General features: G+C 43.8%; 1 protein-coding gene across 8 annotated transcripts in view; it reads right to left on the bottom strand.

Moving 5' to 3' along the window:
- The window catches only part of RASAL2 (RAS protein activator like 2), a 163,911-nt gene that overhangs the window by 79,116 nt on the left and 57,462 nt on the right, over nt 1-27,333 (bottom strand). For all 8 annotated transcript variants that reach the window (XM_041478873.1, XM_041478874.1, XM_041478876.1 and 5 more), the window contains exon 2: nt 2,426-2,553. In XM_041478873.1, the coding sequence (XP_041334807.1) occupies nt 2,426-2,553 (128 nt within the window). The remainder of the gene's footprint in view (nt 1-2,425; nt 2,554-27,333) is intronic.

Raw genomic sequence — 27,333 nt, 5'->3', positions numbered from 1 at the left:
TTAGGCTCCCTGCACCAGTGGTCCCACCCAGGATCCTTTTATGATTTCCCTTATACAGACTTTTCCATCATCATGCTCTTAACAAGCATTTCACCCCACTGCTGCCTTAGGCCTTTGTGCACTCCTGTTTCTAGATCACATTTCATGGAGCCTCTTTCAACTCTGAATGACTTGCCAAGAAAAATTTAACTGCGTTGCCTCCCCTCCCTTTTCTCAGGAAGGCTGCAAAGGGATACTCCTAGTTGAGAAAAATTAGAAGAAAGTCAAAATCCAGAGTATCAGCCCCGTGTCTCTCTCCTGACTGGCAGCTCTACGTGTTGTGTGTTTCTGTAAGGGACTGTGTGTCCAGACTCAGAAACCAGACTAAACCATTCTCTGATTTTCCTACTGAACACTCATGGCTCTGCAAGGACTTCACTTTTTCCTTTCATTGCACAGTAGCCACAAATTACTTGAAAATCAGAATGGCAAATCTGACTCCAGCTACAGGCTTCTGAAACAAATCCCATTATCAGCATGTGGAGTCACACCTGCACCAAAGGCATGTCTGCTTGGCCCATCTGCATGCAGCATTTCCCAAAACAAGCTATTTCTCATTGTAGTAGTGCAGGAAGATCCCTTTGAAAGCACACTGCAAGAATTTACAATACTGCTTGCTTTCTGGGGGTTATTGCTACCCTTAAACCTCAGGCCCTCTACAGCCTGTATTGAATTTCCTCAGCTTCTGACAAAAACCAGAGTGTATTTAAACATAGAACATAATGATGTGATACATTGGACTTCCCACATTTACTCCTCAGGACCTAGTCAAAAGACTCATCTTACTCTCCTCAAAATGCTCTCAGCTGTCTGTGGTAGGGGAAATAAGAACCCCTAAGTGCATGATTACCACCTTCAGGTAACTATTTGTGATACCAGCCAGTGTTGTTCCAATTACATTTCTTAATGAGATGCATCCTTTTGGTCCAGCTATGCTGGTACAGCACTATTTTAGAAATGATTCTCACATCTCTCTAAGTTTCTTCAGTGTATATTTCAATTCCTCAGGTGTCAGTCCTGCCAGACTAGAAAAGGAATTACACAGTAAACAAATACCATTAAATGGGCCTTCCATTTTGCCTGCTTTTGATCACCTCTCCCACGCATCAGCATTAATGCTGCTCCCTTCTAATAACCCAAGTCCTTCTCTAAACCATTTCCTCCCACTCTCCCTATGCAAGGCAATATTTCATTGCAAATAAACCTGTGCACAGCCAATGAATATTTTGCTCCACACCAGAAACAGGTCTCACTCTCAGACTGTAACAGCCATATACAGAATCTTCAAAAGAATCAAGAAAAACCACAAAAAATTGAGGTCATTGCCAAATATGGGAAACTATGGCATTAGACTAAAACTCATGGATAAAAAGCCTTCACTTTTCCCTATTTTTATGCCTGCACTGACATAAAGAGGCAGGTTTACATATCTGTGGTGGCTTTAACTACCATTAAAAGAAGTAGTAACATAGGAAGACAGTGGCAGACAAACACAGGCTGCAGAACTCCAGGAGGAGTTTGCACTTTGGCTGCTGTCACCAGCATCTGGGCCAGCTGGATTATAACTGTGTGCACCACCCCATTCACACACAGGATAGCTTAGCTCCCCTTTTCATAGAATGGGAAGGGGTTGGAAGAGACCTTAAAGATCACCCAGTCCCAACCCCCTGCCATGGGCAGGGACACCTCCCACTAAAACAGGCTGCTCAAGGCCTTATCCCACTTGGCCTTGAACACCTACAAGAATGGGCATCCATAACCTCCCTAGGCACCTGCTCTAGTGTCTCATCACTCTGGCAGTAAAGAATTTATTTTTAAATTCTCTTTTCCCCCTCGCACATGTTTCAAAGAATTTGTGAGTGAAGTAAAGGGGAGATGAAGAAAGCTGACTTCTCCAATAAAGGCTGATGCCTTGTGAAGGCTGACCTAGAACAGAGACTAGATAGATGGAGCTAAAGAATAAAGTAGGGATTTATTAAGAGGCTTCAATGGATCCACCTTGGGCAGCACAACCCAAAATGGCCACAATCGGTCACAGGTTGTCCATTTATACTTATAAAACTTTTATAAGCTTTGGTCCATTTGCATATTGGAGCTAATTGTCAAATTACAGCTTTAGCCCATGAAGTCTCATCCCTCTTGTTTTTCTCTCTTCAGTGCACCATTGTTTATGCTCTTGGGCTGAGATTTGGATCATTTGTCCTTGGTCCCTAGCTAGAGAAGGAACTGTTCTGTCTCCCTGCTTTGTGCAGAGAGCTCACCATCCCCTCATGTGAAGCCCAGACTTACACACTACAGCAGAACAGAATCTGAAAAATAGAAAAGCTAAAACCTGAGGCATCATTTCCCCCCTATTCCCAAAGGCACCAAAGCAAGCTTGTCTCACCTCCTTCTCCCTGTTGAGCAGCACCAGCTGGCTGTCTGTCAGGATGCAGTATTTCCTCTCCCATGTTGTCATCTCAGTGTAGGGGGACTGGCCACAGGACAGTCTGTGGGTGGGTGGTCCTTTCACATCTGGGAACAGAAAACCACGACGTTGTTAGCACGTGGCATTAACATCTTCTTTGCTTTCAGAGCTCTGCAGTGAGATCTGAACCAAAACTGCACTCTGTGCTGAGTGGGGCCTGTTTCAGCATTTTAAAAGGCAAAATGGGAATCCTGGGAGGCATCCATGTACTACTAATATTTATTTACTTATAGCATGACTTATAAAAATAGCAATACCAGAGATGAATATGAATGTCTTTGTCAAAGGCTGAAATATATTGAAAAGACCAAGAGCTCTTATGAAAACTTAATCTTCTTTCCACTCCCTTCTCAAAACCATGGTTCAAAGAGATATGGCCCCAAATGTACTCTAAATCTTAATAAAGTGGATTATTTGAGACTAAGGATAGAGAGATATAGGAAGGAAGACAGAGATCAAGGAAGGCAGGCTTGAAGAAGGGAAGGAAAAATTCAAAGGGATGAGCATTTAATTGAGAAGGGCTTACTAGCACCTTTTGGTGGGGAACCTACTTGATGAAATGGTCCTTTTTCCATTTAGCCACAGACACTACAGCGACAAAAACTCATAATTGAAAAAAACCCCAAGCAACACCCCCAAACACCACAAATCAAACCATAACCCATCTTGTTTGGTTCCCAGTTCTGATCTATTACATTTTATTTTAAAATCAATTTCCCACAAGTTTCTCACAATTGAGCTGCATATGACACTGTGCCTGTCACTACTAAAAAGGTCCCTTTCAACCCAAACCCTTCTAGGATTCTATGATTCATCTCTTTACAAAAGTTTTATTAACTTCTGATTGCTTTGTAAGATTAAGTTTCATTTTTATTTCACACTCTAGTTCCATGCAATTTACTTGCAATGATCTAAAAATCATCCATTCTCTAGACACTGTAGATCCCTCAAGTCCCAAGGGTCTAAAGCAGACCCTGCAAAAATCAAGGGACTTCCTGCACAGGAGTCCAGGACCTCCTTTAACTGTTTCAGGAGTGAGGGGAGCATTCAAACCCGAAATGTTTTGCAGCATCACGTGCCTTTTAGCACACCTAGCAGCATGCACAGAGATAACACAGCTTCTTCTCGCAGCTTCTCCCCAGCATCACCACTAGAGGCCAGCGAATCCTCAATCACCCAGCGCCTTCCAGGGAGAGCCAGCCCAAAGGCCAGCGCCAAACCTGGACTAAAGAACCCTTCCAACTCACTGCCCCCCCTGCAGACCCTGCTCCTGCCCCTCTTTATCAAAAAAGCTGCAGCATTTTCGTGCTCTCTTCCTGCAACTTTGCCTCTGCACTGCAAGGGATGTGTCAGACTTGGAAGATGCCTTTCAGTGCCTTGTTCAACCTCATATTGCATCAGGATTTTTGTGATCATTCAGCAAAGTGCTTGGAACAGGCAACCTTTAAGCAAGAAAAAGGAGAGGGCTGCATGGCTCCTGCTGCTCTGAATAACAAAGAAGGGCAGCTTTGTGCTCTTAATGTCAGGTAAAATAATTCAGGGAAGAAGCTGAGATGCAGAATCAGATGACACACTGTTACTTCTGATACAACTCAGTTTGTGAGAGTGACAACAAATGCTGTGTGTCTCAAAATTGTCCAAAACTCTATTTAAGCTTAAAGATAATTAAAGGAAACCACCATAAGCTCTGTGGAGCAAAAGTGCATTTGTGCAAACTCCTGGAGCACAACAGACTCTCCCACAAGTTACATATCTATCCATTTTACAGACATGAACCCTCCAGGTGCATTTCTGGCATAATTGCAACTCACATTCATCATGGTGTCCAACCAAAAACCAAACCAGATGTAAAACAAGACCACTGCTTCTCCTGCTTTGACCTTGGCTTCCCAAGCAGCACATGAGCCCTACCCCTGCCTAAGCATGACAAACCTGACAGAGAGTAGAGGAGCCATGAGTAGAGAAGGATGAAGCCACGAGCTCCTGGTATGAGTGTGCAACAGAAATGGGAAGATGAGAGCTTTGGGGATCTGGTCTCCTGGGTGAGGAAAGCACATGATAAATCAGCAGGGGGAGAAAAGGATGAAGGCGTGCGTGCCCTGTCCTGCTGATGTGGGTGGGCTGGCAGTGAGAGTGCCTCCAGCTGCTGCATGAGCAGTAACCAAGGAAGCTGCATTTGGAACTGCTGGCAAACTTTCTGATGGCAAAAGGAAACCCTCCTGGGCCGTCGGCTCCAACGCAGAATCTACAGTCACGACTTGCCCAGCCCCAAAGATCTTTGTGTTATAATTTCTTCTAACTACAGGCCTTGGCAGGATACCATCCAACTGATCCATGGGCTGCACAAAAGGAATTAAAGAACAGAATGACTTCTTCCACTGCAATAACAACTCCAGGACTTAACTGAGTCATCAGGCACTGCGAGCCAGCCATGGCTCTGTTGCCAAGTGGGTTGGCTACGTCAGAACAGCTTTCCACAGGCTGCTGGCAGAGCCACATGCCATGCCGGTGTCTGGAGCTGTCAGCCACCCCTAGAGAACACCACAGTGGTAACATTTTGTGTTTGTATTGAGGTCCTTTTGAACACAACTCGGGGCACAGCCCAGCACCCCTGCAAGCCTGACCATGTGCTCTCTACAGCAAGCTAGTTTTGCAGAGCATGGAACCCTGTAACTCCAGGCTGATGCTGCCACCACATCCCAAACTCCATGGATGTGGAACGCGCGTTGCCAGAAAACTCACGGCAACAAGGACCCCAGTGCAGCTTTGGTGTGTCAGTCCCACCTATTTAAATTATTTCTCAGCTCGCCCTCCTGCATGGCTGATATCTTTGGAGCCTTTCACAACAGCTGTGACTTCAAAATTTATTCTGAAGTATGTTACCAGTTTAGACAGAAGACTCTCTGGGACTTTGCACAGTATCACATACACGCTTGGTCGCCTCACAAACCCTGTTCTGCTTTCCGGTACTCTTCATCTTTGGTTTTCATTTTACATTCTTGGCTCAACTTTTCACGTGAATGTAATAAAACCCACCGACCTCTTCCACTAAAGCTCCATAAAACTAATTAGGCACCATGCTTTGAATCGCTACAGAAGTGAATTGCAAGAAATCCATGTGTAATGAGGAACACTGAAACTTTTGGGAAAGACTGCAGGTCAGGATTGTCCTTTTTAACTCTCAGTCAGCTCATACAGCAAGGCTTGAGCTTTGGAGATGAATGATCACTCACTGATGTATGCAAAGATCACTCCTTCAGACAGGAGCTAGAGAAGAGAGCAGGGAGGTGCATCTGAAAGCTCTGAGTCTGCAGATGTTACATGTGGGATGGGCTCCTGCAGCCACACACCCAAATAGGCAAGTTCTGGTGACAGAAGATTTCTCTCGGGTCTGATGCAATCCCTTCATTCTGCAGCACTACAATGAGGCGTTCAAGTAAGCAGATCAGCAAGTCTACACACAGGATTAAAGGTCAGGCCTTATGTGCCTTCAAATGCTAACATCAGTTAAGTAACAGCTTGGAAAAAATCCCCTTCTTGGTACATCCCTGCCACTGCCTCCTGCCACATCCGACATCACTGAAGACTGGAAACTGTGTTGTTTTTCCTCAGGGCTCTGAAATGCCACTAGCCATGTTATAAATATCCACAAAGCTCCCTTTCTTTCAGTCAGATGACAACTTGTACCTTATTATTCTTGAAGTATAGGGCTTATTTTTAAAGAAGGGGAAAAATAGAGGGGCAGTGATTCCATAATCACATATCAACAACAGAAGTGTTGAGTGGTGCAGGGCCAGGAAACGTGGAAAGCAGCAGCAGCTAGTGCCAAGCTAATCCCCACAGACAGGGAAAGACATCTCAGGAAAACTGATGGCAGTTTAGTAGTATTTATGGAGCAGAGCAGTTCTATCGGATGGGAACATTTCTGAAAGCTTCCATTGCAAACATGCAACAATTATTTTCCTTAAAATTCCAAATGTGATCATGAGTGGAGAATATTTTCCAAAAAGCAGGCAATGGGCAGAATCAGAAAATTATTTCCAAGAGATAATGGGTGATTCAGTGTCATTTAGTCCCCAACAGCTCTCCTACAACCAGAAAGCAGCATCTTCTCTCCTCAGAGCTAGTGAAAAGGACAGAATTACCAGAAACCAAGCCAACAAAACTACATTAAAGGCAAATTCATGCCTTCAGTCTCTGCCAAAAAGCACTCTCTACTTACCATCAATAAAAACACAGAAATAACCCTCCATCCCAGTGATGACAAGAGCACCCCTGGCACGCCTCAGAGCTCCTTTTTCTGAACTGCACTATTCCTATGGTGAAATCAAGGGCTAACTGAAGTACTTGCCAAATTTTCCTCCACTTTATTAGGGTCCGTATTCTGTTCCTAGTATTTCCAACAAGGAGCTGCCAAGCAGCTGAGTAACTAATGTGATGGCCAAGTTTGTATGCTGGGAGGAATTTTTTTCCCCTGAAGAGAGATTAGTAGGAGCCCTAACACCTTTTGACAACAGGTCTGCTTGCCCAATGCCAATGTTTCCACAGTGTTTTATGTACTTACCATAGAGACAGGATGAGAGAAAAGCATTTTAGGTAAGTGCTGTCATCTGAGAGCTTGTCAGAACCCCAACCTACCCAGCTGTGCATGACCGCACAGTCCAGTTGGAATAACCATCAGTTCCAGCCTTGATAAAGCAGGTTGAAACAAGCCTTACTACTGACGGGAAGCTTCAAAGATAAATAACAGCTACAAGTCCTTCCACTGAACTTCCACCATCTCAAAGCTCATGAAGGGATTCAAGGGAAGGATGTGGCAGGAAAGAAAATACACAGTGTCTCAACACGCTCCATTCCCTCAAACCTTGGAACGTGGCACAATTTCTGCAAAAGAAGTCACTAATGGGAGTGAAAATAAACAGCAGCAGCGGCTCTGTGGCACACAGCTGGGTGGGTATGTGCCCCTAGATCAGACAGCTGTTGAAGGTGAAGATCTGCACAGGCATTGGAGCAATCCTGGCCCAGCTGCAAGAGGGGCAATCTCTCAACATCTGCACAGGGCAGAGGATGAGAGAGGTCAGCCACCGAGGGGCTGCTAGGGAAAGCACAACCAAGGCAACTTCTGTTTTCTCTCATGCTGCTATACAGAGCTTTTGTTTGCATTTCTTATTTCTCAAACCAACTCCCAGCCATGTGCAATGGTTTCTGATCTAGCCAAGATCAGAACAGTGCAGACACACCATCAAAAACAACTGTTCAAAGAGAAACCTATCACAATGCCCAAATTCACTTGGAAGAGGAAGGGACAATCCTTCTCCAGGTTTGTACAGACAACTACCACACTGCCCCAACACAGAAAACACAATGCTCATGGTATAATATTAGGAAAATTCAGCACATACTATGTGTGGCAATGCAGAGACTGCCATGCTACAGAGAAAACACAATGCTATCATGGTTAATTAATTTTTCTCTGAATCACAATGCACTTAGAAATATGACCAGCACACATTAGAAACAACACCATTAATTTTGCCATTTTGTTTCAAATTACAACGTGGGCTTCCTTACTAGGAAACTTCTCAGCTACTGTGAGATCCAGCAGTGCTCACTTGCCCCTCTAAATCACTCTGTGGCATGGCTCCATTTCAGCTAAGAGGTGCCTGCATTTTCGTGGTCAGCAACAGATCCCTGGTGCAGCAGGTGGCATTTTAAGTGTAGAAAGCGTGAGCAGATCCTTTGGGATGAGAGGCATGCCATTCATGTAGGATGTTATTACAGAGGTAAGTATCTGGTGTGAATTCTTCCCATTACATAGAATGGCCACACTCAACAAAGTTCAGTCCACATGCAACGAGCAGCCCTCAATTCAGCTGAATCCAGTTGCTCTCCTCCAGCAGCTGCATGCAATGATAACCAAATTCTTAGATGGAAATCCAATATCCTGGGTAGGAGGTAGAGAAGGCTCAGTCAAACCATGGGGTTTCAGAGATCTCAGAAGCTCTCACGCCAACCGCTTACAGCCAAAACACTACCTGGAAAATCCATTCTGCACAGAATAAAGTCATAAAAGGTTTAAGTAGGTGAAAACAGTATTTTAGAAGCTGGCAGAAGCCATGACCAGTGCCATGACTTTCTCAGATTCCAATGTATTTGGCATTGTAACACACGTTCTTCACAAGATATTTAATTTTTCTAGTATAGGCCAATCTTGCCAATCTAACCTATTAACTTTCCACTGCTCTTTTATTGAGTGGCAGTGATCACACACAGTCTCAAGACTGGTTTTCTGCTCTCCCAGTGAAGAACCTCATGAGCCACAGGGAGATTAAAGTAAAAACTGTTCAGTCAGGTGCAGTTTTCATGTCCTATATCCTCAAAGAAATGTGACTGGCAATTTTCATGCTTGTTTTGAGTGCTCCCATTTCCCTACCATCAGTATGTCAGCTCTGGGAGAAGGAATCTCTTAAAATTTAGAGATGGGAAGTCTGAAGGCGTCTGCTGTTCACTGCTCACAGGTGAGGTTTGAAGGATTTTCCCTTCCGCTGAACGAGGACTGTGTGTCTCTTCTGCCCTCAGCTAAAGGCATAGCTTTTCCCCAGCAGCTGCTGGGAAGCTTTGCTGAGATCTGTGATGGGATGGGAGAAGGGTCACCTTGCTGCTCCGAATTTCTCACGTGCAGCAGTCTCACCTCGACACAAGGAGGAAAGATTAACCTTTAAAACTAAAAGAGTGAGAATCAACATTTTGTCCACTACCAGAGCTGCCAGCCAGATTTTTAAATTTCCTACAGATCTTCTGCACTAAGAAAACACGTCAGGAGCAATTTTTAAGTGGGGAGGAATAAACCATCAGATGAGTGAATGCCTTAGCAGCCAAGGGCTGTCTCCTCTGCAACCAGCAGGAGACAAAATACAGAATGCTACTGTTCAACAAGCCTGGCATCTCCCAGCAGGACGGGATCTCTCGCTGACATCATTCCCACCCCTTCAATTCCTTCCCTAGGAGAGATCTGACTTGTTTGTGCAAGAGTCAGCCGGCAGCAAGCAAGGTACAGCAGCCTCCCTCCTGCAGCTGAGCTCCCAGACGGCTCTGCCAACTTCCCCTGGGCCCAAGTCCATACATCTGCCCTGTTCTTGCAACGTCACCACTGTGCCTATCTACAGCTCGGGAGTTTTCACACCAGGGCTGAGACTATGGCAGAGATCAGCCAAGATTTCCCTTCTCGCCTCCCCGTAACACACGCAGTTCCAGACCCAAACCTTTCCCAAGGCCTGTGCTCACACATTTGTCACCCTCAGCCCCTGACACTTCCTCAAAGGCCTCAGTGTTCCCTGGTACCCAAGGGCTCTGCAGAAGCTCGAGAGCACAAATTCAGTTAGGCCACAACCATGCGAGCAGTTTCACCGAGATTTTGTTTTCAAAAGGAAAAATTATGGAGCGGTTCCAAAAAAGAAACCGCAAGTCTTAAAATCTTACGACTAGTTTAGTGAGCAGATGCTGAGTGTGCCAACACACTCAAGCTTTCTTGCGAAGTCCTAAAAAAATGAGAGCTAAGGAGCTAACGGCAGAGGCAAAAATTAGGCATAAAGCTCACAGGGTAATTCTGACTAGAAAGCAGAAAGTTGCACCAGCTTGCTGTCACCAAGCAGCTTCTTTGAGCAAAAGGTGTGGGAGCTCTCAATAGCAGTTTAAAGCTACCAATTAGCCTGAACACCACTGAGCTCCTCTAAGCTTCTTACTTGCTGCACAGCCGATTGCTAAATGTTAAACTTACAAAGGGTAATTGATCCTCGCCTCCCTCGGCTGTGCCTCGCTCTCTGTCCCCGTCCTCCCGGGCTGTGCCCAGCCCGGCTCAGGGGACAGAGCCTGCAGGATGTGCCTGTCAGGAGACATCAGCACCTTCTCAGAAGGATCAGTGCCAGCAGCTTCCAATCGGGCAATCACCGTGCACTTGGTGGCTCAACAAGTGGAACCAGAAATCACAACCCAACCAAGGTGGGGACCTTACAAAACAGGCAGGTGCGCCCTGTGCTCGGCCCGGCCTCCCTGCGCGCCCGCGAACAAGCGGCTCATTGTGCAGCCTCGTAAATCTCATGACATCACCACAACAAAAGCTGCTGTCCCTGGAAAAAACCAATTTGGTTCCCAGGATAACTAAGATTTCAAATAACCCGCAGTTGCTTGAAGCCATGGCTGTGACCCTGCCTTCAATACTCAAGCAGGTTTCCTTTCCTTCTTATTCAGGCCTCGTTCCCTGCCCAGGACCACTCATCTTTGCTCCTGAATATTAAGTACATTTTTCTCTCACAGTTAAATTCCCACTTGGCCTACAAAACACTTTGGAATCTCAAAACAGAAATGGTTATTACAAACCTGTAGAGAGGATTATAAAAGATTACATGCCCCTATTACATAGCTGCCAAGTTCTGAGAAGGTTCTCAAGTGACACTTCTCCCCAAAGCAAGGAGAGGCTTTCGTGAGAGATTTAGAAAGCAGAAAATGGAGAATAGCAGAAAAGTTAATTATTCGTGGGAGAAAAAAAGTCTGCAGTTTTTCCTCCTAATTTATGCATGGTCCTTTTCTTATCCAGCTCTATGCCCTTCACCTTGTTCTGTCCTCTGCAGTGCTTGCTCTCACCAACCCCTAATCTCCATCTCACAGCCTCTTCAGCACCAGGCATCCAGAGTGGGCTGTTCCCTCTTCGTTCTTTATTATTTGCAACAGTGCAGGAAGAGGACAAAAGAAAAAACGTCCTGAACTTTAAAAGGACCTTGGTCCAAGAGAAAAGCGCAAAAAAAAAAAAAAAAAAAAAAAAAAACAAAAAACCCAACAAAACAATTTAAAGGCAAAAGCTGCTCAGTTCCTGCACACATTTTTGGTGCACACACACAAAAACATACCAGCGTACTTGGGGTCGAAATTAAAGATGATTGAAACAAGCAGTGCACAGAACTTGGCAAAAGCACCAACACCAAAGTTCACAGACTGCTTTACCCCCACCCTTGCCAAGAAGGCACCAGCCAGATGGCATTCATCTGTCACAGACCACTTTCAAAAGAGCAGGACCCTTCTGCTTTTTCCTGTCAAGGAGGGAGGTACGGGAAGGGCAAAGGTAGGGAAGCATTTCTGCAGAGACAAGAAAGAGCTGCAGGAATGGAGCAGGTGATGAGATAGTGCCCACAACAAGCTCCAGATGAACAACTGAAAACCAAACAGGCTGTCTTTCCTTGCAGCCTGAACTACACCATGCAGGCTGTCTCTTTTACAAGCGTTCACCTTTGGCTTTATTTCCAGAAAACAGGTATTTTCATTGCCACTGATGCCACTCTATAAACTTCATTTCTCAGAGCAATGGCAGGACTGCTGAACTCTCCAGCTCTGAAACCCACCTCTAGAGAAGCACACCCTAGGTTATCTCAAACCAACCCTCCCTGTGTGTGGTGGTGTTCATGACAAGAAAGAATAAGGTAAGAACAATGAATAATATATAAAACAATCCCCCACAAAGATCTCACATGATGCTTTAAACACTTGCTCACCCTGCCACCACTGCACAGCTGGTTGCTGATGTACAGTTTTAGCTGTTTTCAGTCCGAATGTTCCTTGAATGTTTCTGGGTAGACACATAAGCAGTTAGGTGCCTCTTTTGGGTTTGGGTTTTTTCTTGCCTCAACAGACTATGAGGAAAAGGGAAAAGAGGACTTGTGAGCACTGCTGCTGTCTCATAGAGGGAAGTTTATTTCCCTTGTCAAAGGGAGAGTTCACAGGACACTAAAATCTGCTGCAATAATGTGCATGGTTTTGCATATTTTGCAGGTCATTCAGGCATACAGGCTAAAGTTAGCTTTTGTATTTTAACCACTTAAAACAAATGACTGAGTAAGGGACCCCCTCAAGGGATTCAAATATAATGTACAAGAAGCCCTGCAGTACTCCCCCTATTATTTAGACAGACCCATTCTGCTTCCTTCTGGCATCTTCAAAATGTTTTCAGAAGAACCTGGAACCACCAGGTTGTTACACATAAATTTGTTGGTTTGACCTACTTAAAAGCAAAAGCACCAGAACGCTCCTCATTCCATTTTCCTCATTAACATTTGAAAAGCCTTCCTGTACCTCAATAAATCAACACTAATATTCAAAAGATGGGACTTTTTTCACCATTTAAAGATAATGACACAAAACTTTAGAGGAAGGAGACTGGATCTTATAAAAGTGCAATGGGGATCCTGAGCCATATTTAGATTTATGCAAAGAGATGTCTTCTGGCAAATAACCTGAATCCCACATTTAATGCAGTATGGCAATGACCTGCAGTACCTCCTTCATCAGCTCTACCCTTTAACCTTCAGTTAAAGGTTATGTGAGGTTGGTTTCCCTGTGTAATTTAACCCAGCTATTGCACCTGGTTTAGGGAGGGAAGCCAGCTTGGGGAGAAAAATCCCCTTTGGTTAAGCATAAGGAGGTCACCACACCAAGATGGTCAAAGCAGGGCACTGAGTTGCAGGCTGGCATCAAGGCTCAGGAAGCTCCTGACTCAGAGTGCTTTGCTCTCCTCATTACCACACAGCGTCAGGATTGTCAAACCAAGCTTCATTTTGTTCCAAAATTTCAGAATATAATGGGTGATTTCTTTCTTCTTGCTTACTCTGCATGATATTGCCCAGAGAAGCTGTGTGGAAGTTTCGAAAACCAGGCTTGGCAGGGCTTGGAGCAATCCAGTCTAGAGGAAGATGTCCTTACCCACACAACACTAATATTCAAAAGATGGGACTTTTTTCACCATTTAAAGATAATGACACAAAACTTTAGAGGAAGGAGACTGGATCTTATAAAAGTGCAATGGGGATCCTGAGCCATATTTAGATTTATGCAAAGAGATGTCTTCTGGCAAATAACCTGAATCCCACATTTAATGCAGTATGGCAATGATCTGCAGTACCTCCTTCATCAGCTCTACCCTTTAACCTTCAGTTAAAGGTTACGTGAGGTTGGTTTCCCTGTGTAATTTAACCCAGCTATTGCACCTGGTTTAGGGAGGGAAGCCAGCTTGGGGAGAAAAATCCCCTTTGGTTAAGCATAAGGAGGTCACCACACCAAGATGGTCAAAGCAGGGCACTGAGTTGCAGGCTGGCATCAAGGCTCAGGAAGCTCCTGACTCAGAGTGCTTTGCTCTCCTCATTACCACACAGCGTCAGGATTGTCAAACCAAGCTTCATTTTGTTCCAAAATTTCAGAATATAATGGGTGATTTCTTTCTTCTTGCTTACTCTGCATGATATTGCCCAGAGAAGCTGTGTGGAAGTTTTGAAAACCAGGCTTGGCAGGGCTTGGAGCAATCCAGTCTAGAGGAATATGTCCTTACCCACAGCAGAGGGCTGGAACTGGAGGATCTTTAAGATCCCATCCAACCCAAATCAGTTTGGGACTCTGTGCTGTGGGAAACCAGCAGGGAAAGAAAGAGGCAACACAGGAAGAAGTTACAGTGCCAGACAGAGAATTTCAAGTGCTGAGCTAACCCTGTGCCAGCGGAAGGATGTTTCCTGCAGGCCAGCTTGGTCTGGACACTTTTGCCATGCTGAGCTCCAGGCTCCTGAGGTACCACCTGAACAGGTGGAGCAGGCTTCCCACGCTTTTGGCAAACCCCAAGCAGCATGATTAATGTATCCTTTGAGGATGGGCTGGCTAATTAAAAGGATCTGGAAGTAGGGTGCAGTATTTCAGGTATTCTCCAGCTGGGTTTTCCCTCTATTTAATGTTTCCTTCTCCTTCCAGTAGCTGAGGCTGTGATGAATAAAGGCCACATCCTCGCCCCAAACACTCACTACCCTTGAGCCCTCACCTTCTCACTTTCTTCCTCCTTACTCCTCCTCTGTTCCTCAAAACTTGTAAAATATAAATCTTAAGAAGGCCAAACCTTTTGTTCTTCATTACACTGCTTTTTAGCTGACTTGTATTTTCAAGCCGGACTTTTATACAAAAAAAATCATATTGCAAATTACATTTTAATTTATATTTACATCTAATGCCTAAGCACAAACATGCACTTGTTCCCAAATGTCCTCCCTTCTGTATGCTTTGCAAACTGACAGCACAAAGCTCCCAGGGCAAATCCAAACTCCCTTCTATCTGAAAGGTACTCCTCTCCAAAATCCTAGAAGGAGAACACACACTCAGCAAGGATAAATAATAACCAGTGGAGAGAAAATGTCTGTCCTACAGCAATGCTAAACAGAAATTTATAGGTCACAACCTTGCAGAAACAGGCCTGGTAACATCTAATTAGCAGTCCTGCTGAGCAATTGCATCTCATAACAGTAAACCCAAGCAGACCAGGGGGAAAGGGAGAGGGGAATTTTTACAGAAACACAATAATTATAATATTTTGAAGAGATTTGCTTTATGTTGCTGTTTTGTCGGGATCCCCTCCCCAGTAGGAATAATCAACCCACAGAAGTGATTTAATGAGTTATTTCTGAATTACATTTCACTCCTATTGGGAAACAATTTAGAAGGGCAGCACAGATTTTTAATTAATTATTTTATTTTTAAATTGAAATGCTAAGAATTCTGTTTGCTGCCAGAAGATGGGTGGAGAAGCCAAGGAAAGTTCACATACCCAGGAGACTATTAACTAGAACCAACTTGGACAATACATTTGAGAAGCATTTCCTTCCAGCTACTGTAGAGATCTGTCCTTAACATGCCTTTACTTAAGCAGCCAACTTTCCACCACTGAGTACAATGAGATTTCAAAACACACAAGAAATCAGAGCATAAACAGACACAAACATCCCACTTAGTGACATAACAAAAGAAAATCCGGGGCAAAAAACTTGAGCTTCTCTATTTTGTGCCCTTCATGAAACAGCTTGGCATTTGGCATTTTACACAAACTCTACTCCTCTTTTTTTTTTTTTTTTTTTTTTTTTTTTTTTTTTTTTTTTTTTTAGTGATATTATTAGCACAAAATACCTGGCTTAGCTGCCTAAGCCATGGTGCTCCTGAACAAAAAAATATTTCTGGTTGTTGAGGGATAAATCTCACCCAATATGGAATTGGAGGGATGGAGTTCCAGAGGAAACAAGCATCTGACAAAGCAGCAATGAGGCAGGAGCAGGGCCAGCAGGAAGGAGTGGTGAACTGGGCAGAGCTGGTCCCTGCCAGCAGCACAAAGCAAGAACGTTGAAAATACGAATGAAGACCATGTCACGGAGAGCAGGAATGGCAAGCAGATGAGAGGCAGCCCCAAAGAGTGAAAGACTAAGGAACAACTCCCTTTCTTCAAGAGTTTTAGTTTGCCAGAGACAGATGGTGCTGCTTCCACATGGTTAGAGCTGGATGGTACCCTACCCCCAGCCCCTGATGGATGTCAAGCTTATTTTTGCAAATCTCTGGTGATAAAAACCATCCATGGCCTCTTGCTCATTTCCCCCTCACTACTTTGCCAAAAACTTCCAGCTCTGCTTTCCTTGCTACATCTACAAACCGGTACTATTTGTCCTGCTCTCAGTGACTAATGATGATTGTGCACATCCCTTGTCTTTGCAAAAGCCTTTTTTAACAAGAGCACAAGAACTGAAAATGGCATCTCAGTACCTGGGATCACTTTTGTTAGCCCTGAAGCAATCAAACACGATGATGAAAAGAAAAAAAAAAAAATCTATTTTTTTTCCCCCAAACTCTCATGTGATTAAAATCCATTAAAATGCAAACAGACATGAATTTTATTTTATCCATCAGTGACCACACTTCACTGTCCCTGGGCTATGGCTGTCTCTTTGTGAATTCTCTGCACGTAAGAGCAGCCAAGCTCTAGGTTTAGGAGCAATCAATCTAGCAAACCTCACTAAATATATATGTGTGTGTATGTTTTATAATGATTTCCATTTTTCACGTTGATTTACATTGATCATTGGAAAGTACATTCAGCTTCATGTTTGCTTAGCTCTGAATAAACAAAGCGAAGGCTGTTGGGTATCCAAAGACAAATGAGACATTACAGATGTAGACAAAACCTATCATCACCCTGAAAGCATTTCTCTTTGAAATTATATAGCCATGCAGAAGTTATTCAGAGTGGAGATTGCTGTATGTGTTTTTAATTCAGCCTGGGCCTGTTGGGGGCAGGGAGGAGTGTGATGAGCCTCTCTGCTGTCACTTTTTTCCTTCTGCATACCTGATAATTCAGAAATGTCTGACTCTCTCAGGATGTTTTTTCTTTCCCTTTCATTCCCTAGTTTCCACTTCTCAGCACAGGTCTCCTTAGGTCCCTATGTCTCATCGCATTTACAACCCACCCACCTGGATTTTTACCATTAAAATTACAATAAGCACATCAACATCCATTTGAACATGCAATTCCACATCAAGCACAACCATGCAAATCCAGCACAGCCACTGCCCCAGCTGGCTTCACACTGCACAGGAGTATTTCTTTCTCTCATCTGCAGACCTTGTCCCCTTTCGCAGATAAAAAAACTCCCTGTTTCAGGGCTGTGTTGGAAATTATAGTTTCCACAGTAACAGTAGGAAGGTGTCAGAAATCTGGGTACATATGCTGCACAGCACAGCCAGGCTCCTGCATTTGGTGGCTGCTGGCTCTACAAGATGCTACATATGCACCCAATAAATTGCTTTGGTTCCTGTGCAAACAGAAATTTTTCAATTAGTACGTTTGAGCCATTCATGTCTTTCATCAAAGTAACTCGAAACTCCTGCTCTACACATATAATTCCTCCCAGAAAAAATAACAATGTATTTTACAATTATATTTAAGGGCCTTCACTTCTCTTTATAGGCATGAAGCATTCACAGAAAACTCAAAAGAAACTCTACAATGAAGAAGGGAAAATAGATTTCCTGAAAAGAAGTCTTCCCCTTTTAGAGCATACCCAAGCAGGAGCTAAGGAACTGCCATTATAATGAGCTCCTCAGGCAGGTTTTGTGGCAGCCTCCTCCCTGCTGCTGTGGGTCCAGCAGCTGAAAATACCTTGTCAGCACAGCTAAAGCAGTGAACACAGCAGCCACGTGGCTGTGTGAGGAGGGGACAACAGCATTAGCAGACCCCACAGCAGCCCCAGATCCCCAGCCCTGGCCGGTGCTCACCAGCACTTGTGTGTAGGAGGGCACCAGCCTGATTTTGGAATTTTCAGGATTTGTCTCTGCACAGCCAAGATACAGAAAACTTTGCACCACCTTTTCCTGACATATCTTGGTTTGCTCTTTCCTTTAGTATTAATCACAGAGACTGATTGTGCTGAAGTACCAGGGTGACTGCCCCAGATTTTCTTGAGATTATGTAGTAAAAGATAGAAAAAAAGACATATTAAAGATACACAAACCTCTTGATGCCTAACCACAAAAAGGCACAGAGTACTCAACACTCTCCTAGATGCCCTGAGCTGCCAACCAACTCTTCTGGACTGAAAGGCTTTTACCAACACAGGTCAGCCCTAACACTGTTTTACCATAAAGAAGAGCCAAGTTATCACATGACAATTGCATATGCAAGCAAGTGGAAGTCACAGTTGGAAATAATGAAAACCAACATCAAGACAATGATTTGTCTCTGCCACAACAGACTGAACACTTATCCCTTCCTTCCCCACTTCTTTTCAAAACTTCATCCCAATTTCTGTAGGAGTAAGTCTCAGTATCATTTAAGTACTATCTCAATAAAGAAACAGGCTATCATATAAGACATCAGTGGCTTGAACCACACATTTTATCAGCTACAGGAGGGCTGACAGGAAACCTACAAATAAACCACAGTGCAGCCAGAATCCTCCCCTTGCTGAGCACCACGCGCTCAGCCAGCCCAGCCTGCACAAGCAGCACCACAGTACATCAGGCATGCAAGGATTCACTGCTTCACAAAGCTGGCAGAGGAAGTGGTTACTGAGAGAGGCTATTTATACAGGACACAGCCAAAATACCCCATCAGTAATGTTAAAAAAAGCACTGCGTGAGTGGAGATAACTGAAGGCAACTGGGAGCTGTTTGGATCTGTGTGTTCACCTTCTTTCCCTTCACAGGCAGCTCTCGCAGGGGCACTGCCTGGATCTCTGCTGCCAACAAAGCCTCTTCTTGTGTTACAAGTGCAGCCAGAACTAATAGGAGAGAGCAGGTAGATGGAGACACATTGCAAGAGTTTGGAGTTCAGCAGTTTTTTTTTGTAGTTCATTGTCAAAACCTGCCAAACCTGCCTGCCAAAGCATCTGTGTCACTAAATGACTGTTAGAGGAAAATTGCTTTTAAGAGTATCTACATCAAAAGGGCTACTGTTTTTTTCTATGAAAATGGGCTGTAAATTCATAGGTGTAAGTAGAAGAAAATCAACAGCAACTCATCTTAGGATGAGTGAGATGCAGCTAAAACTCGGACCATACTATCATCATAGAAATATCTGATAGTCTCAGAAGATTTTACTTGGGAGCAGTCAAAATATGGGATCCAGGAAAGCTCTTCAATACCTATAAAACATGTAAAAGCATCTGAAGTCAGACATAAAATGAGTAAGCAGGTCTGCTTAAAACTTGCCATTGGACTTGACAGAGTACCTTCCTGCACCTTTTAGAAAGAGGGATTTGTCTTTGGCAAGGAAGGGCAAAAAGAAAAAGAGACTTTTGCACAATTAACAAATCTCAGGAACTCAAATTCAAACCTCAAAAAACCACATAATGCTGACCCCCTAAGTCTCAAACCTATAGACAGCATCAATAGCAATGTGTGGTGACAGCTGACACAAATAAATGCATTTGACTGCAGCAGTGGATTTGCTCACTCCTGTTCTCACACATCACTGTCACTCCTCTGGCTCCTCTCTGCAGCAGTTTCCAGACAAGTTGTTTTCCACAGAACCACAGAACCCCAGAATGGTTTGGGTTGAAAGGGACCTTAAAGATCATTTTGTTCCTGTCCCTGCCCATGGGGACACCTTTGACTAGACCAGGTTGCTCCAAACCCTGACCTGGCCATGGATGCTCCCAGGGATGAGACAGTCACAGCTTCTCTGGGCACCTTGTGCCAGAGCCTCACCACCCTCACAGGGAAGAATCTCTTCTGAATATGGAAACTAAACCCACTCTCTTTCAGTTTAAAACCTTAACCTCATATCCTATCACTAGATGTCCTTACTAAATTCCCATGTTTTGAGAAAGATCTTCTATACCAAATTCAAAGATCAAAATGACCAGCTTATTCCCCACAAGGCACAAAGACAGGGAATGCCTACTCTCCAAAACAGGAGCTTCTTTAAGAAGTTATTTTGGTAATTTTTTCTATCACCTTCTCTGTAGGAAATATTTTTCAACTTCATTTGAACAAGCGGTCCCATAACTTGTAAGAAGCTCTCTCGCCCACAGAAGACCAGATGTCGAGCTTCAGCTTTCCTCAGAGTAAGAACAAAACCACTCAGGAGACAGTTGGTTTCGATGCTAACATGTCAAGAGTTTCATGCATTAGCCTATTGTTTACATAAACAGCTTCCTTTAAACAAGCGATGTTTTACAGGATTATGAACTATTTATTTCAGAAGAGTCTAAAGAGTCTCTTGAGTAACTACCACAGAGAAAGTATCACCACAGAAAGCATAAGGCTAAATGATAATACAAGTTAATTAGTTAAAGCAGGCAATCAAGAAACTCTATAGCAAAGCAATGGGATAAATAAGTGCACAGAGATAATCTTGCACATGTTTACTTCTAAAATGCCATTGCTTTGAGTCCTAAATCACATACTGTTAGCACTGCAAATCTGCACCATTCGTTATTTGGAAAAAAACCAAAGGCCTAAAACCCAAATACTTTCCTCTGGGTTTGTTATTTTAAGGAAAAAAGGGTCAATGTGCCTCGGAAGCGCTCGTTTTGTAAGCACGCAGGCAATTTTCATCTCGCGCCAAGTTCCATTACGGGCAGCGTTTGTGGAAATGCAAACCAGGGAGCTTTGCCTGAAGAAAATTTTACCACGGCAGAAGTTACCCTCTCACTGCAGGCCCCAAATGTATGTGTGTCAGGAAGAGTTAAGGCTCCCATTTCCAGTGTCAAATAAGCTTAGCTGGAACTGAATCACTGGGTACACTTCCCTTTTCTGTACCCTCTGGCAGCTGCAATTTAGGGCTGTCTTTAAGAAGAACACAGAATTTTGAGAAGAGTCTAACACAGTTTCTTTCACACTTCCCAAGCCTGGGCTTGCTGACCCCTCAAGGGGATTGGCAAGGACCAGTCTGGGCCCCTCCTGGGCTGTGGGGCAGGTGCTGACATCCCACAGACAGCCCTGGGCTCTGAGCATCTCCCACTGCCCTCCGGGACATCCTTCCCTGTCGGGTCGCACAGCCCAAGTTTCTCTTTCTGGAGACTCCACAGCTGGAACACAGAGCTTTGTCAGAGACTCCAAATCCGCCCGCTCCAGACACAGCTTCTCCTTTGGAAAGCAAAGACTGTTTTTCCTCCTCCAGCCACCTCTTTTCGACCCTGTCTGGCCTGTTATCAAAGGAAAAGCTTCTCCCACCAAAACCCCAGAGCTTTACTTCACCGGGAGCCTTTCTCCTAATCTCCACACTTCCACTCTTCGGCTGCCTCTAAGAAAGCTGCATCTCTTCAAAGGCCTCCCTCCCTGGAGACAAGAGGTCTCCAGGACACGATTACCCTCTCCTCAGATAATTCCCATGCAATAATTTCTCATGATCAAGGTAATCACAGATAATATTCCTGCATGCACCAGCTGTCAGACTCCCCTGCGCAAGCAGCACAAAGTACAACATCCCAACAGTCCTGCAGATACAGACCACAACAAATGGCAAAAAGGAACATAACACCCTGCCAGTCACTTGCCATGATTTCAGGAGTCAGAAAAGAGCTCTCGCAAATATAAACATCCTCATTCATCCCACTGAATGTGAATTTTTGGATTCTGACAAAGTGGGCTGGGGATTAAATATATGAAAATAACCAATCAACACTGAAATGACTGCAACCACTTGCATAGAGATACTGTCCGTTAAGTGGAATTAAAATCAGATAAGCATAATTTTATTGGCTTCAGATGTTACAGCTAATTATCTTGTGTTGTGTTCATAAATATTCAGCTGCATAGTATTAGCCTGTAGCCCACATTAAATGTTACAATGCCTGGGATGAACCAGGCAGAAGGAAGTAGTGGGGAGGGATGTTTAAGTGATACTTAAAGCTGTCAAATGCCAGAAACGTTCCCTGTGCATCCCCAGATCCCTGTAATTTCAAATATACCATGTTAACACAACATTTACTACCATGAGACCACGCTACATTTTAAAAAAGAGAGAGAAACCAGGCAGCAATGTGTAATTTTCCTATTTATAACTACACAATTATTTTCTTATTTATAACCACACACAACTACAGTTTAATACAATGAGGGATTTTGTACAAGCAGCTATCTTGAATCTGCTCTGATAATTAAAAGTGAAGGAGTTTGAATATTAAGACTACACCTTACCACAACAACATCAGGTTTCACAGCACAAGGCATTTGCACAGCACTTAAAGGAACACTTGAATAAGCTCAATTGTGTAAAACTTCCCTAATAAAAACCCCACCAAAAATAAACTACTTAACAGCAAGAGAGATTTGGGAGTGGAGGAACATGAGTCAGTAGAAGGGCTTCTAAAATGAGCAAGTGGTTTTAAAAACATGAATACAGAAAAGCTGCTCCAATGAGTAATAAATACTAAATTCCTACTCAGGAAGAAACACCTTTGTATTTTGGGAATTGCTGAAAGAAACTAAACAGGGAACTGCCTTGGATTTGAGTTAAAAATGGGAAAATACAAATCTCTAGATAAGTTTATATGGAAATATGTATGAAATGTAATTTAATAAACCTACAGTGTAAAGATTTTAAAGAAGACATAGAGTTCAAATTACTTTAGTGAATTATAAAAAAACCCAAGCACTTCTGGAAAAGCAAGGATATAAAATATTCTCTCACTCAAGGCACAAATCCTCTATAAAATTAATGAAAGCTTGAAATCAAAATGAAAAGACTGAAGAGATAAATCTTTATCCAGGTGACAAAAGAGAAGGAAGGAATGCTGAAGAAAAAACATTAACAAGAGAGTGATTGTGAAAACCAAACACACACTAAGTAAAAGAAGCCAGTGTTTACCCTCACCCCCTCAAACCAAACCAAAGATACCCAGGGAAGATATAGGTAAGGCATTCTACTGGAGGATTATTTTGTCATCAGTCTACAATTAAACACACACCACCCTGAGATCCAGATAAGGAACAGTGAAATAAATGTTATCTGAGAACTCTCTCACAAACCCATTCTCAAGAGTGTGAAAGGGTCACTGGTAATACTCAGAAATAATAAGAACAGGTGCAGCTGCTCACCCACAACCTTGGATCCAAGGCTTTATCTGCATAGCTCTTTCCTTATCATCATCTTTCTACCTGTATCATGGTATGTTCTCAATCAACAACTTTATCAGAACAACCCTTCTCCTTCCTCAAGCTAACTTATTTAATAGAAATTAATATGTTCTTAGATTCCTTAAGTTGCCGGATTAAGTCTTTTCCTGATCCAGAGATGGGGCAACTGTGAGGCGTTGTGAAAAATTTTATTCTATTTTCAGTCTCGTGAGAATGGTTAGACAATACAGATGCTATAATTCACACTATTACCATCAGAAGCCAACTATTTCCTAATTACAACACACTAAAAGTGTTAAATAATAATAGTAAATAACAGTAATAATAATAATAAGAGTGCATATAAGACCTTTTACCTTCAGGCTTTGCACATGCCAGGGGAAATGCTGGTTCCAAATGCCTGGCTCTAGGAGTGGTTAGAAATCAGCAGATATGCACCAAAAGCACTTAATTCACACCCAAACCCGGCCCAGGTTGCTCCTGGGAAGACCCACGCAGCACACCAGGAAAGAGCTCTGCTACTCCTGCTGATTGTCTGCTCCATCTGTGTCCTTCTCCCCAAACCCACGCTGCAGTGGGATGCAGAAAGCCTGCCATGCACTCTGGGGAGGCCCTGCATCCAGCCAAGGCTCTGGGCAGAGCCAAAGGACGCAGCTCTCCCGGGGTTCAGCATCCTTTCATCGCCTAAGAGGATGAGTGAGTCCATCCAGGAGGGATTTGCACAGCCAAGAACTGATGAAACAGTGTCTGAACATGCTTCCTAGACTGTGAGACCAACTGGAAAATATTTACCCAGATCTTGTTTTTTCTTTTCTTTTTAAATCCCACTTCCCTCTTCAAGCTGCCATAAAAACAACTGGTCCTCTTTTGGGAGTTAAGCATTTCCTGAAAAGGGAACCATTCTGCCATTCTGGCACAGAGATGAAGCAAAACACAAGAGGCCAGGCAAGCATTAGAAGGAAGACAAACTTTTTAAAAAGTTGATAATCTCCAAGTATTTCAGAGGAAAGTGGAAATACTTTTAATTGAGTGAGGCTGTGGAAGTAGAGCACTTGGCTTTGTGGACAGAAGAGAGATGGAACGTGCACCCCTGGGTTCTCCTGGTTCGAGTCCAAAGTGTGCCTCTCCCACTGTGTATTTCACAACACAGAAAAGATCTCTTGGGTTTCAGTCATTGTCACAAGAATTTCTGTCCAAACAGACATTTCCTGGGGCACTTTTGATCAAGCTTTTCAGTGTAAAGCTGTTTGCATACTTTGGAGAAACCCCATGTCTCACACCATCCTGTGGTTAGAGTGCCTGAGCACTTTTACTACAGATCTCAGCTGCATGAGGATTACCAAGTTCTGCTTCTTGAGGAGAAGAAAACATCCCTTTTCTTGGATTTTTCCTTGAACAGTAAACAGGATTGTAGGCATGGAAAGACACCCTCTGCCCATGCAAGCACCAAAACAGTCAGAGGACAATTCAGTGACCCCCACTGAATTAAACTCGTGTGGAAGAATGCAAGATTGGATCCCTTCTGAACTTCTAGATTGTGGTTTAAGAACATGACAGATGTACATTTCTCTCACCCCTTTTATCTCCAAGTCATCTGCCTCAAACCTCAGCTCTATACCCCAGGAGCTCACAAGTTTTACCGCTGTTTTAGCAGGTCTCAGCCTGCAGTCTTGCACAGGGCAGGAGCCTCTGCCCAGCAGCTCCAGCTAATTACGGCACAGGCAGCACTCCTTTAAGACAAAATAAAACCAGTGGAGAGCAATTAGCTGTCCTATGAGTGTATATCCCACACAGCTGCACCTCTTACAGGGTGAACTAGTTCTGTTAAACACAAGCTGTCATCCACCTGAGGAAGCAGAGATAGAATGTTTTTGATGGCAAAGGGTGAAAAGAAACCCCATGGAGGCATTTGTCCATCCCACCAAAAGCTCTGTTTTCCTGTGAAGTGGCCCAAGCAGGACCTGGCTATTGCAAGTGATTTTATGGGTGACTTCATCAAACTTATTTCCCCAAACACCTCCTCAATTTCCTCCTCGAGAGAGTTTGACTTTTAATCTAGAGACCCATTGTTTTTCTCTCAGTTCCTGAATTTGACTCCCTTTGCAAAACCAGTTTTGGCAGGCACAGACAGAGGTTTGGCCCACCCACAAAAGAGCCAAAAGGCTCTGTCGCTGTACCATAGCTGACATGAAGTATTTACCAACTGGTGCCTTCTCACAAATAATCCTTTTCCTTTGTTTACTTTACACACTACTAAAAAGCAAAGCATCCCAGTAACACAGAGACTGGCAATACTTGTGAATTATGAGAGAACCATTTGGTATCAAAGAGCACCAAAACAGATGAAAGAAGGATGCTCAGCCCTTCATAGACTGTGGCATCCTGATCCAAAATGCTCATATCACATAGAATACCTTCCCAGAAGGTCTCAACAACCTCTCTCAAAGTGAGAGCCTGTAGTAGAAACCTTTGTTCCTAATCTGAATAAATACAGATGAGAGAAAAACCCCAACCAACTCCTTAATTAGAAGGCTCAACAGAAAAGAAAAGAAGAAAAGTAGTCCTGTTACTTTCTTTTACCCCATCGTGTTCCACACAATTCATTAAGCATCATCAAGCCAAATTTCTATTGAAAAAGGTCTCGGAGAAATGAACCAGTGATTGTAAATAAATAGGCTTGAACAGATATAGTCCTTCTTAGTTATTTCTTCTTTTTGGTAATTTGTTTTTGTTTTAAAGCAACGTGACAGCTTCCAATAGCAAACACAAGCCTGTCAGGGACATTTCACTGTGACTGAAAGACTGAACACCCCTGCAGACATAGTATATTCTTCTTTCACTACTACTGCTGAATTTTTTGGAACACTGATGACTTGTCCAGCAGCCTCAGCTGTATCCAGATGTTATCAGGTTTTTAATATGATAGTCTGGAGGACTCTGGAAAGTGCTGAGGTTTTGGGGAGAAGGAAAGTTTAAATTTGTAATAAAACCCAAAAAAAATTTTGTGGATTTTTTTCCAGGCATCATCAGTTACCAGGGTCAAGCTGGGTAGCCCACTAGAAAGTTTCAGAAAAGCCTGAGAAAAAAGGCAAGCTTATCCTCTTTTTTCCCCACTTTTTTTTCCCTACCCTGCCTTAAGAATGTTATCAGCAGGGTAGATTTAAATGAAATCTCAGACTGGCATCTTGCTGACCTCAATCCCAGCTGGCTAAACCCTTGCAACATGCCTGTCCTTGGCATCTACCAGAGAGCCGACACCAATCCAGCTGCTTGATTACGAAATCGAGAATCTGGTAAGAGGAACTAGATCCATTCCACTGTCTGGAACTCTGTTTAAAAGACAGCTTAATTTCTCTCTCTTCCTGGTACTTCATTGACAGGAGCAAGCTTGATATCTCAATCATATCAAGGGCAGCACAACACCACAGAGGATACTGTGCCTGCAGGACTGCAAATACCACGCACTTGAGAAGGAAATGCTACTGCTACCACCAGGTGATGCTTGTTTTAAAGGGACTCTGAGTTTTAAAGCACACACCGAAACATCTCATACCACTTCCTTATCAGGAAAGGGCCTTTTTTCAGTTGCTTTTTAAAAGTTAAGACAGAGCATCAGAGCATCACTGTCACATTAATAAAGACAAGTTACACAACAGCTTAAACAACTATGGTGTGTCTCACTACCTTCACCTGTTACACAAACAGAACAAAACAAAAGCAAGCTCATTACCCGTACTCAAAACACTGGGATTGTCCTCTGTCTTCCCTTCAGTTATGGACCCACTGATGGGCTCCCCTTTCCAGCTCACGATCTTTGCAAAGCCGCTGGAGAGCGAGGAGAAGATGCCGCGGATGAAGTAGCCCTGCTGCTCGGCGCCCAGCGAGCGCACGGCCGGCAGGGACGGCCGCGCGGGCTCGGACAGCGAGCGGCTGAAGGGAACGCGCAACGGCCTGCTCCTTGTCGGGAAGAGCGGCTCAGGTGGGTCTTCCTGGAGATTGTCAGCACTGGCGGCATCCATGCTTGCGGAACTTTTACCAAGATTTGGGTCACTGCATTCCCCTTTCAGACTGGAGGAGCCTGCTCTTCTGCTCACCCTCCAGGGAGGCCAAGGATGTGTTTGCCACCTGTACGCTCCAAGAGGTTTCTCTGAGTCAAGACTCATCTGTTTATTCAACTTCTTGCTTTTCATTTGGTGGTACCAGTGATAGTCCTTCAAGGCAGCTGTGCCAGCATCTTGTTCTGACAAAGATCTTCTGAAGGTCCTGGGAGAAAGACTATGATGCTTTTTGAAAGCACTCATTTTCCACCCTTTGGGTTCCAGCGCTTCACTCACATTCCTCGTTACTTAGTAGTCACGTAGCTGTAGTTCCTCACTCACCATTTTACATCTCCAGTTACTTTGTTCATG

Source organism: Pyrgilauda ruficollis, unplaced genomic scaffold (assembly GCF_017590135.1).
Source record: "Pyrgilauda ruficollis isolate IOZ18807 unplaced genomic scaffold, ASM1759013v1 scaffold47, whole genome shotgun sequence".
Taxonomy (NCBI): Eukaryota; Metazoa; Chordata; class Aves; order Passeriformes; family Passeridae; genus Pyrgilauda; species Pyrgilauda ruficollis.
Note: the sequence above shows the minus strand (reverse complement) of the source record. Positions and strands in the feature narration are given on the sequence as shown.